Raw genomic sequence first — 17,189 nt, forward strand, 5'->3', positions numbered from 1 at the left:
ACATTTCCACATTCCCGTCCTCTAACACGCACAGATACACACACACACACACACACACACACACACACACACACACACACACACACACACACACACACACACACACACGATGCACCAAATCTGGCCAGCAATCTCCTCGTGATGCGCATCGGGTAATGCTAATGCTGGCGGTAAATGAACAAAAATGTATAGGTAATGTCTTTCATATGTCGTAACTCCGCGAAAAAAATCGTACAAACTTCATTTTTGTTTAATTCACACATAAAAGTTCATATTTTACGATAATTATCAACTTGCGAAAAAAATTTATTGCATCTCGTGGAATGCGTCAAATTATGCAATTTTTGGAGACGTAACACATCCTTACTTTTAAGGCAATGATGAGAGAGGGGAGGGTAAATTCTAAATTTGACAAATGATTTTTAAAATAGAGGCTTAAAGCTTGAGAATGAGAAAAAAAATTTTCAAATACGACGAATATTTTTAACGGAGTTATACTTATTTGAAGTTATGCGAAAATTTGACATGAAATTACCTATGCGATAGTTTTGTTGACGAGTGTATATTATAGTGTGTAATAACTTGATAACTATTATTTTATATGTATCATATCGATATAAAGAGTGCGCCCTAATTGCTATAGATGATATTTTCATTCCTTTAACAATTCGATTTTGCAACAACCATGATGCTAGAAATTGAACTTAACGAGGATATAGTATACTTTTCAATATGCTGTATCCTTATTAAGTTTAATTTCTAGCATGGCTTGCCAATATAATATAACAGAGAAAATAAAGTAAAAATCTCGAATATTATTTACTATTATTACATCGTGACAGCAGATATGTAATAAATATCGAGCAAAGTATGCCATATCAGACATTGGCGACAGAAATGCAGCAGAAACAAGCATGGCCTACCATTACAACGTGATAGCAAAAACACAGCAAAGATAGAATTTATCTTATCAATTGTTAAGGACAGAAACAAAAATCAAGCAAAAATCGAGCATAATCCATTGTCTCGACATCTGATTGCAAAAACATGATAAAGATAAAATACGCTTGTTAAATATAATTATATTAATACAGATGCAATAAAATTGAATTGTAAAAATTGAATTATAAATATTTTATTGGATAAATGTGTGTATTAACATTAAATCATACTTATAATTTTTCAGTCATAAATGTAGTATGTAATATAATAATGTTATGTTTTATTGTAATTATATTATACACTAGTCAAAAAAAATAGGGAACACTGTTTAAACCCTAAAAATTGGACTATTTTCAAATCGCTGAAACTCGTCGAAAAATCATCATAGACAAAAAATTAAAAATGCATTTTAAAGCTTAAAGTTTCAATTTTAACGAGCAATTGGTGGTCTTTAAAAATTTTTTTATCTTCCTTATTTTGCACTTTAAAAAAGAACACACTGTTTAGTTCCTTAACCCTTTCGCTACGGCGGTTCGCTGCGCCGTAGCGCCGCCATTAAACGGGTCTTCGCGGCAAAAGTGTACACATTGCGCGTGGACAGTCTTTAGCATTCGGGTTTACATCTTACACCTGAACAACGCCGCCTTGACATGCTTTTGAAAGAAAAGAAACTTTTCTTTAAAACAAGATAATAATTTCTATATAAACAATAATTGTTTTAATAAAACAATTAATATACAGAGTAGGGCAAAAGTTCCGGAACGGCTAAATATCTCAGAAAATATTAATTTTTTGGAAAAATGATTTAGACAGAAAAAGATGGCTTAAAAAATCTATTAGCTGATGGTATTTATTTGACCTTGGGATGACCTTGAAAAGCGCGGTCAAAGTCACCATAAAAATATTAAACGGCAATCCCTATTTTTTATTACATATTCTTATAGCTGAGGTCGAGAGCTTTCCAAAACACTATAATTAAGTTAGTTTTCATTAAGTACTTTTCGAGTTATGAGGCTTGAAATCATTTCTTAATTTTACATAAACCGTAAAATATCTTGTAAAATATTCATTTTTCAATTATGTTACCTTAATACTTTTATGTACAAAATAATGAGAGGAATCAATTAGTGTAAAGAAAACACATAATTATTTTTAAGAAAAAAAATGTAATTGTTAATTGCAAATTACATTTTTTTTTCGAACCAGTTGATTCCTCTCATTATTTTGTACATAAAAGTATTAAGGTAAGATAATCGAAAAATGAATATTTTACTAGATATTATATGGTTTATGTAAAATTAAGAAATGTTTTCAAGCCTCATAACTCGAAAAGTACTTAATAAAAACTAACTTAATTATAGTATTTTTGAAAGCTCTCGGCCTCAGCTATAAGAATATGTAATAAAAAATAGGGGTTGCTATTTAAGATTTTTATGGTGACTTTGACCGCACTTTTCAAGGTCATCTCAAGGTCAAATAAATACCATCAGCTAATAGATTTTTTTAAGCCATTTTTTTCTGTCTAAACTATTTTTCCAAAAAATTAATATTTTCTGAGATATTTAGCCGTTCCGGAACTTTTGCCCTACCCTGTATATTAATTGTTTTATTTAAAACAATTATTGTTTATATAGAAATTATTATCTTGTTTTAAAGAAAAGTTTCTTTTCTTTCAAAAGCATGGCGGCTTCTTTCAAGGCGGCGTTGTTCAGGTGTAAGATGTAAACCCGAATGCTAAAGACTGTCCACGCGCAATGTGTACACTTTTGCCGCGAAGACCCGTTTAATGGCGGCGCTACGGCGCAGCGAACCGCCGTAGCGAAAGGGTTAAGGAACTAAACAGTGTGTTCTTTTTTAAAGTGCAAAATAAGGAAGATAAAAAAATGTTTAAAGACCACCAATTGCTCGTTAAAATTGAAACTTTAAGCTTTAAAATGCATTTTTAATTTTTTGTCTATGATGATTTTTCGACGAGTTTCAGCGGTTTGAAAATAGTCCAATTTTTAGGGTTTAAACAGTGTTCCCTATTTTTTTTGACTAGTGTATAATATAATTACAATAAAACATAACATTATTATATTACATACTACATTTATGACTGGAAAATAGAGAGGCTTCAGATATTAAATCGATCTTATAAGTCGGACAAATAAATGTCTGGCTACTTAATGAAAATTATTCGTTCGTTATCTATTTAAAATAACAAGTTCAATATACATGTAATATATAAATAAAATAAAATTTTTAATATAATAAATATTTAGTAAATATAAATAAAATTTTTAATTTTATATATATTTATTTATATTTATATATATTTATTTATTTTTATATTTATTATATTTATATTATATTTATAAAATAGATAGAGAAAAATGAATTGTAGTTTAATATTACTGGCAATAACAAAAGAAATATTACTGATATTAAGAAATATTACTGAGATATTACTGATTGAAATAGTCAAAATTATTAACTGATTCTTTCAATAAAATATCACTGATTTACAGTGCTGTACTTATAACTGCTAATCAGTGACTATTTACTGTTTTTCAGTGATAATACACTGATTCACTTTTAGAGAGTGCTTTATTCGACAACACTATTAAATATATTATTATGCTAAGAAAAAGACGTCAAAATATGGTACATTTTATGACGTCAAAATGCGGTACATGTCATGACGTCAAAATGCGGTACATGTCATGACGTCAAGGATCTGTGACATTAGACCGTCACTTTTATGTCATAAAAACGTCAATTCGTGACGTCAAGAATAGACAGTGAATGACCAATTTGAAACGTCAAAATGACGTGTGCTTGCTACCTAGGCATACTCAACCTGCTTCACGATCGCCTCTGACCGACAGATATACACTGATTGATAACTGTATTTCATTTGTATTCTTTTCTAACAAAGAGTGTCAAATAGATCATGGATTTTACTGAATTTTAAATATGTTTTAGAGCTAAACCTCCCCCCACTACTTCATAGACAAGTAGCACGATGCAATATTTGAGTATTCGCGAGAAATTTGCATTCAAAGTTTTCGTGCGTCTTTTATACCGAACATTTTTTATAGGTTTGCAGATAGTGAGCGTAACATACGCGTGAGAATGCACATTTGGTAACAATTAAAAAAAAAAGGCAGGATTCCAACCTGCAACATGCAGTGTTCCCGTCCGCTGCCTCGTCCGCTATGTTGCGCTCACTACCTGCAAATCTCTTAAAAATGTTTGATATAAAAGACGCACGAAAACTTTGAATGCAAATTTCTCGCGAATATTCAAATATTGCATCGTGCCACTTGCCTATGAAATAGTGGGAGGGTTAGCTCTAAAACATATTTAAAATTCGACAAAATCTGTAATCTCACTATTTGACACTCCCCATATAAGAGGGGGAGCTCATTATAACGAAAATAAATAAATATTAATATTCCAACATACACAATTTATTTTAAAACTTATAAAAATATTTGTAAAAATTTTGTACTCGTTTTCAATTAATATGATGACTGAGCTTTCACTTCATTCATTAATTGACAATTTGGTGAATAATGTGTAAGAGCTAGTCTTATTGAATCTTCCGTATGTTTGTCCATAAGGCTACAACATTGAAAAGTTTTAGTCAATTTAAATAAGAAAAGATTTCGCTTTACATAATGTAAAATCAAAACAAGAGTGAAACGTTTTATTGCACGTTTTATTGCACGGCCATCACACACGAAATTGCATAGCTGCATATGCATAACATAAGACCATATGGACCAATAAGCATCGAGTATTATGTTATGTAAGTCAATATGGCGACTTAATACTCGATGCTCATTGGTCCATATGCTCTTATGTTATGCATATGCAGCTATGCAATTTCGTGTGTGATGGCCCTAAGAATCACGTCGAAACTTGATCAATCGTAATCGAGCGTTGACCTGTTGTAAATGATTAGCATAGTTTATTAATAATATAAAACAATTATATAAAAATATTTTAATAATATAAAATAATTATATAAAAATATTTAAGTAATTATATATATAAAATAATTAAATTTTAGCAATCACAGTTTAATATTCTGAGTCTTCTATTGGAATTCAGTAAGAAAATATCAGTAAGAAAATATCGTCGCAAATCAAGCTTATCTGCAAGCATGGCAAAAACTCAGTAGAAATAGAACATGCGCTGTCATTTTAAAAGATAATAGGAAAAACAGAAACATAGTATGGTCAATTGTCATAAAATAATGTAAAACAACAATGTAATGTATATTATATCGAATTATAGTTCTTTCCGCCATTAAAACATCTATTTGATATATAAATTTCTGCCATAGGCAAATATAAAGATTACAAAGTGTGATTAACAAGATTAAAAATGTATAGTATTTTTGTCAACCTAACTTCTAATATAATTTCAACAGAGATTCAATATTAAACTGATTGTTAAAATTTAATTATTTTATTAATCATTTAATTATGTTAATTATTTATATTATACAGAATATAATTATGAATAATATATGTTACACATTATATATATTTATGACAGATAAACTACAACTAGCAAGTTACTAGTAACATTTATACAATAATACATGTGATATTTAATAAACGCTAGAAATCATGCTGCATTTTTACCGTCTATGTTTTTATTATTACATCATGCTTAATTTTTTAGGTTTCCTGTTGTTGATTTTAGATACGGTAGCTCTTGCTCAATATTTGCTGCATATTTGCTATCATAAGATTGAACAGATGCTCAATTTTCGTTGCAATTTGCTTTTATATTGTGTCAGAAGTTTAGCCTGGTCAAAAGTAATTGCGGACACAGTAAATAGAAATTTGCTAAAATCATAATTGGATTTGCTATCATACTGCCGACATGCTGTTAGCATTTTGCTATTTAGGAAGACATATGAACAAAAGAACAAAACATTTGGTACTATAGATTGTTGTTACATCGTATTATTATTTTAAGTTTAAATAATTATTCATTGTTATAATGAAACATTTTATAGATTAACATGTGAAGAAAAAGCACCATATTACTCTCCTCAATGCAACAAAATGCAATAATTTATTGGAGATAACTATCAATTAATTTTATTTATTAAAAATGACTATAATTAATCTCCTAATCAACTTTATCAATGATTAATTCTACTTATAGAATCCTATACAGAAAAACCTTTAATTCATCGTACCTAATCTTTCTTTCTATACATCAAATGATAAAGAAATTTAATTTTATCCTTATATTACATTTTATATTTATATTAACAAAAATAATTAAGAAAATTTAAATATTATTTACTCAGATAGCCAAATCTGCCAAAATCATTTTATATTATTATTACGTTCACAGAACTCCAGCAACATGATCTGCCATTTCAGTTAGTGGCAAAAATGTAGCAGAAAAAGAGCAATTCTTGCATTATAATATACTACATAAAATGTTGTAAAAATGAAACATTTCTTAATATAAAAACAGAATTTGATATAAAAATAGAATTTGAGTATTAAGAATACAACTTGTCAAGATCAACTAAATCAATATAATAAGCATAATATGGTACAATGCTAGAGTATTGTCAAAAATCGAGTGACAAAAACATGACAAAAATCAACAAGCATTGTCATTAAAAGATAACAGCAGAAACATAACAGTCTGTCATAAAACTGTTGTCTGTTGTCAATATTATTTAAAATTATATTAATAATGTCTGGTTATATATAGTTCTTTTTATTGTTATATAATGTATTTATCTTCAAGTTTCTGTCACAGACAAACATAAAAAATGAAAAGCATTGCTAGCAAGGAAAAAAGTATATATTTATCTTTATCAATTTAATTTCTCTATGACACAATTCTAATAGAAGAATTCAAAATAAACTAATTGTTAGAATATCAGGAAAATCAATGGAGAAATATTATTAACTGTTTGAAACACAAAATAAGAGTTCAATTCCCATATAAATCTCTTGAGTTTTATAAATTATTAATAAATACATTATTTATTTAAATTTAAATATTTTAATTATTTAACTATGCTAATTATTTATATTATAGAATATAAAATGTAACGTGTTATGTATTATATTTATGATTGGAAAATTGCAAGTAATTTATGATTTATTGCTAACACTTATGTAATATATATTTATGATAAATTTTTTCACATCTATATTAATATTATTGTATTTCTCATAATATATGTTCTGGTTTTCTGTTTTTGCCATTACATTGCGACAATAATGATTTCTGCTGAGTTTATGCCATCAGTACTTGATGAATTGTGCTACAAATATTTCTGTTCATCATGTTTCTGTTATTTCTGTGCATGCTTTCTGCTGCATTTTTACCATCAATACTTGTAATACTTTATTTAATATTTGCTGTATATTATTACAACATAATAACAAATAATATTTGATTTTTACTGTATTTTCACTCTCATATACTATCGACAAATTGCTGTCAAAAATTAAGCTTAAATAAAACACAGCATACTAAAATCTGCTACAAAATCATAATTAAATTTGTTGACATACTACTAGCATCTTGCTATTTGAATAATAATTAAATTAATAATTTAAGTGACTTTTGAGTTGAAGATATTTTTATAATACTGCCTCGTAAGAACAGTAAGGTTAAGAGTTAGAAAGATTTTTATACACACCTTCACCACAGCCAAGAACATTGGTCATCGCATCTGTACTATCCTTATATATGATGAGATTAAATGCTCCATTTAAAATCGAAAAATTTTATGAAAATAATACAAATGTCTCTATATATCAATTAGGAGATGGATAAATTTGACACTTCAGGAATTCCATTCGAAGTTATATCATTTCAATCAAATGTGATTTAAAAACAGAATTTGGTACTTTTTATGTTTTTTATCACAAAAGTCTCGCAACAACTCGCAAAACCTAAATCTGTTTGTTTTACTTGCACTTTCTCTGCACGTAAATTTCTTGCATCCTATAAACTTCAAAGATATTAAACTATACTACAGTGGGCGTGTTCCAAAATTCACTGCCAGCGCTGAAAATCTATAGTTCACGTTACGTATATTATGGCCCGTATTCAGAACGCGCTTATAAAGATGTAAGCGCGTTCTGAATACGGGCCTATATATTTTCAGCGCTGGCAGTGAATTTTGGAACATAGGCAGTATATACAGGCTGCGTTCCGATATAAACTGCCAGTACTGAAAATCTATAGTATACGTAACGTAAACTATAGATTTTCAATACTGGCAGTAAATTCGGAACACGGCCTACAGTGGGTGCGTTCCGTAATTCACTGGCAGCACTGCCAGTACTGCTACAATTTGGAACGTTGGTCAGTACAGGAGCATCGTCAGTAAAACGAGTTTCGGAACGATTCTCAGTAACGTTGCTACAATTCATCAACAAATATGGCAAGATTCATAAGTGAAGAAGAGTTGCAATTATGGAACGAAGTAATTGGTCTAGTTTCCACCGAAGTCTTCAATCCGATTCTGCTTCGGTGCGCATCGGATTTAACATGGCTGCGTTCAGCAGGAAAAGCTGCTTTGCAACTGTTGTAAAATTCGTGAATCTGATTGGTGTATGCTCTTAGATTCAGCCAAAATTAAGAGCATACACCAATCAGGCTCACGAATTTTACAACAGTTGCAAAACAGCTTTTTCTGCTGAACGTAGCCATAGGATGCGTTCGTTTACGCAGTCGCTGCCGCAGATGTCATTTGTTTATCTATAGTGTACGTGATGTAAACTATAGATAAACAAATGACATTTGCAGCAGCGACTGCATAAACGAATGCACCCATACTGTTTTCATCACGGTCTTACATACAGGTCTAGAAACTGGTCTACTTTTTCGGTGGTGGGGGTGTCCCGCTTAGTAGCTCGAAATTGATAGTTTCCTGTATGTCCGCACGAGTCGTTGCGATCGAGGGATGTTCGGGCGCACATGCGCAATTCTCTTTTGACAACAGAGACAAAGATACATTTGTTTATCCTTTCCGATTACCACTTAGGGCTCGTTCTCACTGAGCGCGTCACGCGTCGCGTCACCAGCGTGAGCCAATCAAAACATCCCATTGTAATAACATGTTTTCCGTGTTATTACAATGGGATGTTTTGATTGGCTCACGCTGGTTGACGCGACGCGTGACGCGCTCAGTGGGAACGAGCCCTTATATCGCTTATTATGTAAACTTATTAATAAAACATTAAAAAAGAAATATTGATACAGTAAAATTATTTTGAATATAAATAAAATAAATGTTGAACGTACACGATGAAACTGTTACGAACAGGCCTGTTAATATGAGAAATTTGAATGTATTGGACTTACATTTCTAGCGACAAGTTTAATTCGTTCAGAATTTCAGTATTTCGCGATTCAACGAAAAGCTGAAAAAATTGAACCACATTCAAGATGATGGGAATATCGATTTACAACAATGCCGAAAGTTATTATCAAATTATTTGAACAAAAAATTCAGGCAATAATGAGAAAAACTGTCAAATGAATTTGATTTTTCTGAGTACTTTCGAATTTTCTCGGAATTTACTTTCCTACAACTTATTACTCCAGTAGAATAAGGCATAACTGTATTCAGTATCGAGTTTGAAAAGAATCGGTAACGGTATTCAGATTGTATAGTCTAGGATTATTTGAAAATGTAAATTTTGTGAAAAAATGGCATTTGCGAATTCCGAAAAAGCGTTCGAATTATAAAGAAATTAAATTGTAATTTTTTGTGAGTTTTGTTTCTGATTTGGTTTCATTGCATCTCCAATATTTTATTTCATTCCCAATAAGGATACTCAACTACTCAAGCAATAAGGGTAAGCAATAAGGATCAATTGAGGATATGAAAATAAAACAATGCACATGGATTAATGTTAATTATCTTTATTCATTACTTAACTTAGATTATTTTTTCTGTCTGGCAGATTTTCGTTCCAGTTTTTTGTTCTGCTGGAATGAAAATTGTCGCATTCTTAGTCTAATATAATAGCATATTGCGTACGACAAAATATCCGCTGAATGTTCTTTACAGGGAAACGCGAAATTACACGATGACAAAACGTCTTCAATTGTTAAGTCAAATACTTGTGTAGAGGCAGCGTGTTTCGCGAAGCACGTTTCAACATGACGAATTAATTTAAAAAACTGTACATTCGAATGAATTAATCCGCCACGAGATCGTATGTCGACTAATACTGATAGAGGTGTAGGATTTTTGTCAGGCTTGAGGAGGGCATCACGACACGAGCTATAACGCCGAAGAATTTGTTTACACAAATATCCTGAAATACCAATAATTAATATTAGCATATAAGAGTGTAGCAAATTTGCTCATTTACGTGGAACTAGCGAAAATCTGTCAACATAACTACAAGTGGAAAAGAGTGTATTAGTGTGTGTCATTTTTGGACAACATATTTCTCACGACCAATCTATTAAATATATCAAAGAAATTCAAAAGATCATTGTGTAGAGAATTGAATTTGCTACAAAAAAGGCCCTGTGAGCCACGTCTATAGATTCAACCCTTTCGCAGTTATAGGCGGTCGAATGTATGTAAATTTCATGCAGAATTTTACATTCGTTTAAAATATAACGAAAAATTTCTAAAAAAAATTTTTTTAATCACTTGTAACTCTGAAAGGGTTGTATCTACAGACTTGGCTCACAGGACCTTTTTTTGTAGGAAATTCAAGTCTCTACAAAATGGTCCTTTAAATTTTTTCGATACATTCAATACATTAGTCATGAAAGACATTTTCACATCAAATTTGTTTTGAACATTAATAACTCCTCTTGTAGTTTGTAAAAAAATTTTTATTTGTAGAGAATTCAATTTCCTATGCAAGCCTATATTGGAAATATCGTAGTATGAAATGAGGCCGAGAACACCCAAAAATAATGAAATAAAACGGATTTTCAATGTTAATGAAATGGAAAAATTTCAATTACGTTGAGCGACCTCTACAAACAGAAATGTAGACTGCAGATGGATACTCTACAGAAGTTATTTCATGAATATTTGTTAATACCCGACAAAAACAGTTACGTCACATCCTCGTCGAATCCACGTATTTTACGTGGCTTACGTGGATGCAGATTTATCCACGAATTATTAAACTTTCTTTTTTCATTATTACATCGAGGTACTTTATTCTCGAAATATAAATGTAGATTTCATGTGGATATTTCTATTGAAATTATGATTAATCATTCAACGACTCGGTAATATTGTAATGTTAAAAGATATTTTATTAAAATTTTTCAATTGTAATTTTGAATCTGAAATATTTCAAAAATATACCTGCATCATGTTTTTTATAATATTTATAATATTTATATTATAATATTATAATATTTATATTTTATATAATTTTGTATTTGCAATATTTCTGAAATCTTTCAGAAAGATAAAAAAGTTTGCTAAAAAAAAGATTATATCTGTATGTTTCTAAATATGTAATAGTACATATGTATATAGAATATGCTTCCTCGCTTTGCCGCTATGCGTCGCTGCATCAAATTAGCTAACTCGTATTCAACTTTTCGTCATAAAGTGTATATAAAGAACTGATACTAACACGGTCCGAAGTTTATTTTTTCTTTTAAGGACCGTCTACGATGGAAGTAATATTGGTGGAGTGGACGGTGGAGTAAAGCGTAAGCGAACCCACACAACATTATGTCGTCTTAAAGAAGTCTTAAAGACGTCATGAAATTTCTAAAGACGTCTTAAGAAGTTATCAGAATTACATCTTTATGACGTCTTTAAGACGTCTTATGTCCCGATTTAAGATATCTGTCGGGCATTGTTTTAAGACGTCTCACTCAAGACATATAATTAAATGTCTCACTCAGGATGTTATAAAGACGTCTCAGACATTTCAATTAAGACGACTTTTAGACGTGCGTAATTCGGTCGGTAAAATAGCTGCATATTGATTTATTCTATAATAAATAACAAAACTCATCATTTTAAGTTCATTTCTTTATTATATTTTGGTTGATACAAAGTTTTCAATGGTACAACTAGTCTAGTAGCATCAATACGCGATGATGACCAAGCATTCCATTGCGCACATCGTCACAATCTTCATTTTGTTGAATAAAATCTTCATATGTTGTCATAGTGCTGTAAAAAAATATACAAAAGATAATTAATATATTTTTTTTTACAATATAGAATTTAATTTTTTACACACACACATACACACACACAAAATTAAATATATAAGTGAAATATGATATAAGATGATATACATTTACATATATTAAAAAACATATATTAATTTCAATGTTTTCTCATTTTCAACACTAAAAATGTTATGCAGCAACATTATACAGCCCTATTGTTTTTTAAATAATATCGTATGGAATTTTCAATAATTTACCAACCTTTTTCTCCTTATTTCTTAAATAGTTGAGGCGATCTCCCGCATGTCGTAACCATTCTTGGATGGTCTTTTTAATATCGTGCATATTACTTTTTTCGTCGTCCGAAACGTATGCTGAAAAACGATTTGTTACATAATTATTAAAATATTTTGTGCTTTAATTCCAATAGTTAGAATAGGGTAGTCATGAAGTAAAGTATAGCTATAAACGTTTGTAACTTTTGGAAAGAATATAAAAATTTTGATCCGTAAAAAATTGGAAAGAGTATAAAGCGTAGAAGAATATTTGAACGAAATTTGAAGTAAGATCTTATTAATAATTCTGAAGAAAAATTTAAAGTTAAATGTGCAAATAAGTTAAATTGCAAATATGCAATAATGCAGTTATTTGAAATTAAATTGAATGTTGCACACAAAATGGACACAGTATATATTGCGAATACACTAGCAACTTATGACAAATGACTGCTATCATAAGATAAATGAAAACTTTATCTGAGATGCTCCTTTCTTCCCATCTTTCATCGAGTGCGATTGTGATTGTGGTTGTGCGTTAAGTGAAAATTATATAAAATAGTTTACAATGAATGAAATTTAATAACACTGTGATGAACAGTATAACTAACAAAATGAACTCACAGACTTTATATTTACAGATGTTGACATTACTGATGAGGAATGGTTGAACGAAAGTTTAGTAGGTGATTACGTGTCTTGCGGTAATGCTAATGTGCGTGATGATGGTAATGGGCTTAATAATGACAATGTGCCTGATGATAATAATGATGATGATGATATTGGTGACAATATGATTAGCCCCGATAATGTGCTTGACGGTGATGACATGACAACTTTCAATGCCAACGGCAATCAGTTGGAAAAATGCTATGGTATGTATTAAACTTTATTCTTTATTCTTCCTTCTTAATTATATCGTTATATTGTACTTATAATATTCGTCAATATGTTATATGTACTTAATTTCGTATGTATGTACTTGTGTAAAATAACTAAACAGATAATTTTAATGATACTTATAAAGAGAAATAAATATTTTTCTTTTTTATCTTATACAGATGCGTGTCGTACCGAACAAAAAATTATTAAAAATCTCATACAAAAGAATACGAGACAGTTGGAGATAATAATAAATTTAATAAATAACGCAGGACCAGCTAATACAATATATAATAATGACGAAGTCCAATTATTGCCGGAATTTCTGCTATCAACAGTTGACGAATTTTTCAAATTTGACACGGATCTCCAAAAGGACAGAGAGATTCGGAAACAATTAGTGTGTACTTTTCTGTTTTTGCGTCCATTTCTTTTTTCTTCTTCTCTCTATTTTTAAATGTGAAATAAATGTATATTTCTATAATTCAATCAACAACAAAAATTCTTTTGTAGAGATAAAAGTAGAAGACAAAATCTAGATATTGAATATACTGGGTGTCACACTAATTAATTCCTCTCATTATTTTGTACATAAAAGTATTAAGATAAGATAATTGGTGTAAAAAAAACACAGTTGTTTCGAAAAAAAAATATGTAATTTGCAATTAACAATTACAATTTTTTCTTAAAAATAACTATGTTTTCTTTACACCAATTGATTCCTCTCATTATTTTGTACATAAAAGTATTAAGATGAGGTAATCGAAAAATGAATATTTTACGATTACCTCACCTTAATACTTTTATGTACAAAATAAGATATTTTACGGTTTATATAAAATTAAGAAACGATTTCAAGCCTCATAACTCTGCAAGTACTTAATGAAAACTAACTTAATTATAGTGTTTTGGAAAGCTCTCGAGATATGCTACAAGAATAATAACGCAATGAAAAATAAATGGTTCCATTTAAGAAATTGAAGGTGACCTTCACATGATCTTGACAACGCTATTCAAGGTCGTACTAATATTACTGTGCATTATTTGAAACCCTATAACTTTTATAGGAAACATTTTTGTCTGCCGTTCTCGGTTTTTGAGATATTCGGCTAATACGGGTGGTCTGAAACACCCTGTATATATATATATATATATATTTATTTATTTATTTATTTATTCATATAATAAAAACAATTTTGAAAAATAAAATAATGAAAATAATAGGCTCAACATAATAATAAATTACTAAGGGGTAAAAAGGCAAATAAAAATCAAAAGACACGCGGTTATTAGTGCGCAAATTTAGATATATAGTATAAAATATTTACTTAAATTTACTTAAAGCGTAATATATAACATTCTTTTAAATTTTATTACAATTTTTGCTGCCTTTTGTCGCTTAGTAATTTTGAAAGAAGCTCTTAAAATATATTAAATTCATGTTTCCTTTTTCTTCAATTCAAGCGGCTTAAATTGAAAATATTATTAAACATTTTTGTAACATTCTGTTATAGAAAAGGAAAATTGCAAAAATTGGAGGAAACGCTTTCGTTCACAAGACAAGGAATATTATAAAATACACATTATCGGATGAATTGTGCCGCAAATTATCATGGACAGGCCAAAAAGGATCAACGGCAATTAAGGACACAAGTTTTGTCACAGTTATTATGGGTAATTATTATTTCTTTAAGATATATTTTTATTTCTCCTTTTTATGTAATACTGCTTAAAAATAGTTGCACCTTTAATGTATTCGAACATCAGTATTCGAGATAGTATCTAACATATGCTTAGATGTAACGTGCACTTTTAACTTTAAATTTTTCTTCAGAATTATTAATAAGATCTTACTTCAAATTTCGTTCAAATATTCTTCTACACTTTATACTCTTTCCAATTTTTTACGGATCAAAATTTTTATATTCTTTCCAAAAGTTACAAACGTTTATAGCTATACTTTACTTCATGACTACCCTATTCTAACTATTGGAATTAAAGCATAAAATATTTTAATAATTATGTAACAAATCGTTTTTCAGCATACGTTTCGGATGACGAAAAAAGTAATATGCACGATATTAAAAAGACCATCCAAGAATGGTTACGACATATGGGAGATCGCCTCAACTATTTAAGAAATAAGGAGAAAAAGGTTGGTAAATTATTGAAAATTCCATACGATATTATTTAAAAAACAATAGGGCTGTATAATGTTGCTGCATAACATTTTTAGTGTTGAAAATGAGAAAACATTGAAATTAATATATGTTTTTTAATATATGTAAATGTATATCATCTTATATCATATTTCACTTATATATTTAATTTTGTGTGTGTGTATGTGTGTGTGTAAAAAATTAAATTCTATATTGTAAAAAAAAATATATTAATTATCTTTTGTATATTTTTTTACAGCACTATGACAACATATGAAGATTTTATTCAACAAAATGAAGATTGTGACGATGTGCGCAATGGAATGCTTGGTCATCATCGCGTATTGATGCTACTAGACTAGTTGTACCATTGAAAACTTTGTATCAACCAAAATATAATAAAGAAATGAACTTAAAATGATGAGTTTTGTTATTTATTATAGAATAAATCAATATGCAGCTATTTTACCGACCGAATTACGCACGTCTAAAAGTCGTCTTAATTGAAATGTCTGAGACGTCTTTATGACATCCTTAGTGAGACATTTAATTATATCTTGATTGGGACGTCTTGAGTGAGACGTCTTAAAACAATGCCCGACAGATATCTTAAATCGGGACATAAGACGTCTTAAAAACGTCATAAAGATGTAATTCTGATAACTTCTTAAGACGTCTTTAGAAATTTCATGACGTCTTTAAGACATCTTTAAGACGACATAATGTTGTGTGGGTTTGCTTCAGCGGCTTGGCGGACGGTTCCAAAGAATTTCTAGAAAAATACATTCAAAACATCGAAAAGATATTTGGATGATCGTGTTTTTTCTCCATTTGTTCCTTTCTTTTTAAAAGGATGGCGCACATATGTCCTTAAGAACATGTGTCACACGTCCGATCGGTATAAATCCTGCTGACAAGTTTTCTCCGAGACGCTTCACTTTTCGGACAAACAATGATATACACGTTGTTCGTCATTTAATTAAAAGGAAGATCTATCTTTTCTTTTTTCCGAAATATCAGTCGTCTCGGAGAAAAATGGGAAACTTTTTCACCTCTCACACTTATGGAACAGCTATTGGGTGTGATATTTCGTTTTATTCGAGTTGTTTTTCAAAACGAACTCGTCATCTTGTAGGTAAACCTAGTGAAAGATTAGTGACAAGTAAATCGCAATATAAATTCGCGGTAGACTTCTGCAGTTTTTTTACATACGCGGTACAATTTTGAATATTCACACTAAAAGGTGAAGGCAAGGAACAACAATTGGAATTCAATCAAAAGGACACCTAAATACCTCCAAGTTATCTTAATTAACTCTTCCAGTTAATAAATATTGGAATTGATATTGACTGATCAAATAACGACATAAACCCATCGTTGACATTAACGAGAGTCTCAGACCTTCAGATGTTTCTGGCGTTAAAAATTCGTCGGGCAATATTTCGCCTCTTCGCTTCGCGTACTCCCATTCGTTTAGCCACTCCAATGAGGATTCCAAAATCTGTAATGTAGAATACAAATCAATATCTCTTACAGTTAGGAAGGCCGGTGGATTTCGATTAATCAGAAAAATGTCTGCTACGAAAGCCTCCATAAACGTTTTAAAATTGTTTTTATATTAAGCGAATTACGGACGATTTACCTTATAATCTTGTGTGGCAGGAGTAACGCCTTCATTGAGAACTTTGCGGTTTAGCACGTCGAATGTATCGTTGATCAGCTTTGAAAACTTGGCTGTTTCCTCCATCGTACCCTTCCATTT

General features: G+C 30.1%; 2 protein-coding genes across 4 annotated transcripts in view; one reads left to right on the forward strand and one right to left on the reverse strand.

Moving 5' to 3' along the window:
- Nucleotides 1–7,997, reverse strand: part of Atg4a (Autophagy-related 4a) — a 254,744-nt gene extending 246,747 nt beyond the window's left edge. The window contains exon 1 of one of the 2 annotated variants that reach the window (XM_083090133.1): nucleotides 7,625–7,992. In XM_083090133.1, the coding sequence (XP_082946259.1) occupies nucleotides 7,625–7,645 (21 nt within the window). In that variant the 5' untranslated portion in view covers nucleotides 7,646–7,992. Of the gene's footprint in view, nucleotides 1–7,624 lie in introns of both variants that reach the window. The other variant, XM_083090134.1, reaches the window with a different exon arrangement.
- A 3,688-nt stretch (nucleotides 7,998–11,685) lies between these two features.
- On the forward strand, nucleotides 11,686–15,848 carry LOC145966217 (uncharacterized). Of its 2 annotated transcripts, none has more exons than XM_083090155.1 (6): nucleotides 11,686–11,883; nucleotides 13,028–13,261; nucleotides 13,448–13,668; nucleotides 14,783–14,942; nucleotides 15,311–15,427; nucleotides 15,687–15,848. In XM_083090155.1, the coding sequence occupies exons 1-6, from the start codon at nucleotides 11,823–11,825 to the stop codon at nucleotides 15,692–15,694; spliced, it is 801 nt and encodes a 266-aa protein (XP_082946281.1). In that variant the 5' UTR covers nucleotides 11,686–11,822; the 3' UTR covers nucleotides 15,695–15,848. The 2 variants fall into 2 exon arrangements, with proteins under 2 accessions (XP_082946281.1, XP_082946279.1); XM_083090153.1 differs by having other exon boundaries at nucleotides 11,688–11,883; nucleotides 15,311–15,423.
- Nucleotides 15,849–17,189: the final 1,341 nt, after the last annotated feature.

This window comes from Camponotus vicinus, unplaced genomic scaffold (assembly GCF_025532165.1).
Source record: "Camponotus vicinus isolate PSW18456_S1 unplaced genomic scaffold, iyCamVici1.0 SCAF_2, whole genome shotgun sequence".
Lineage (NCBI taxonomy): Eukaryota > Metazoa > Arthropoda > Insecta > Hymenoptera > Formicidae > Camponotus > Camponotus vicinus.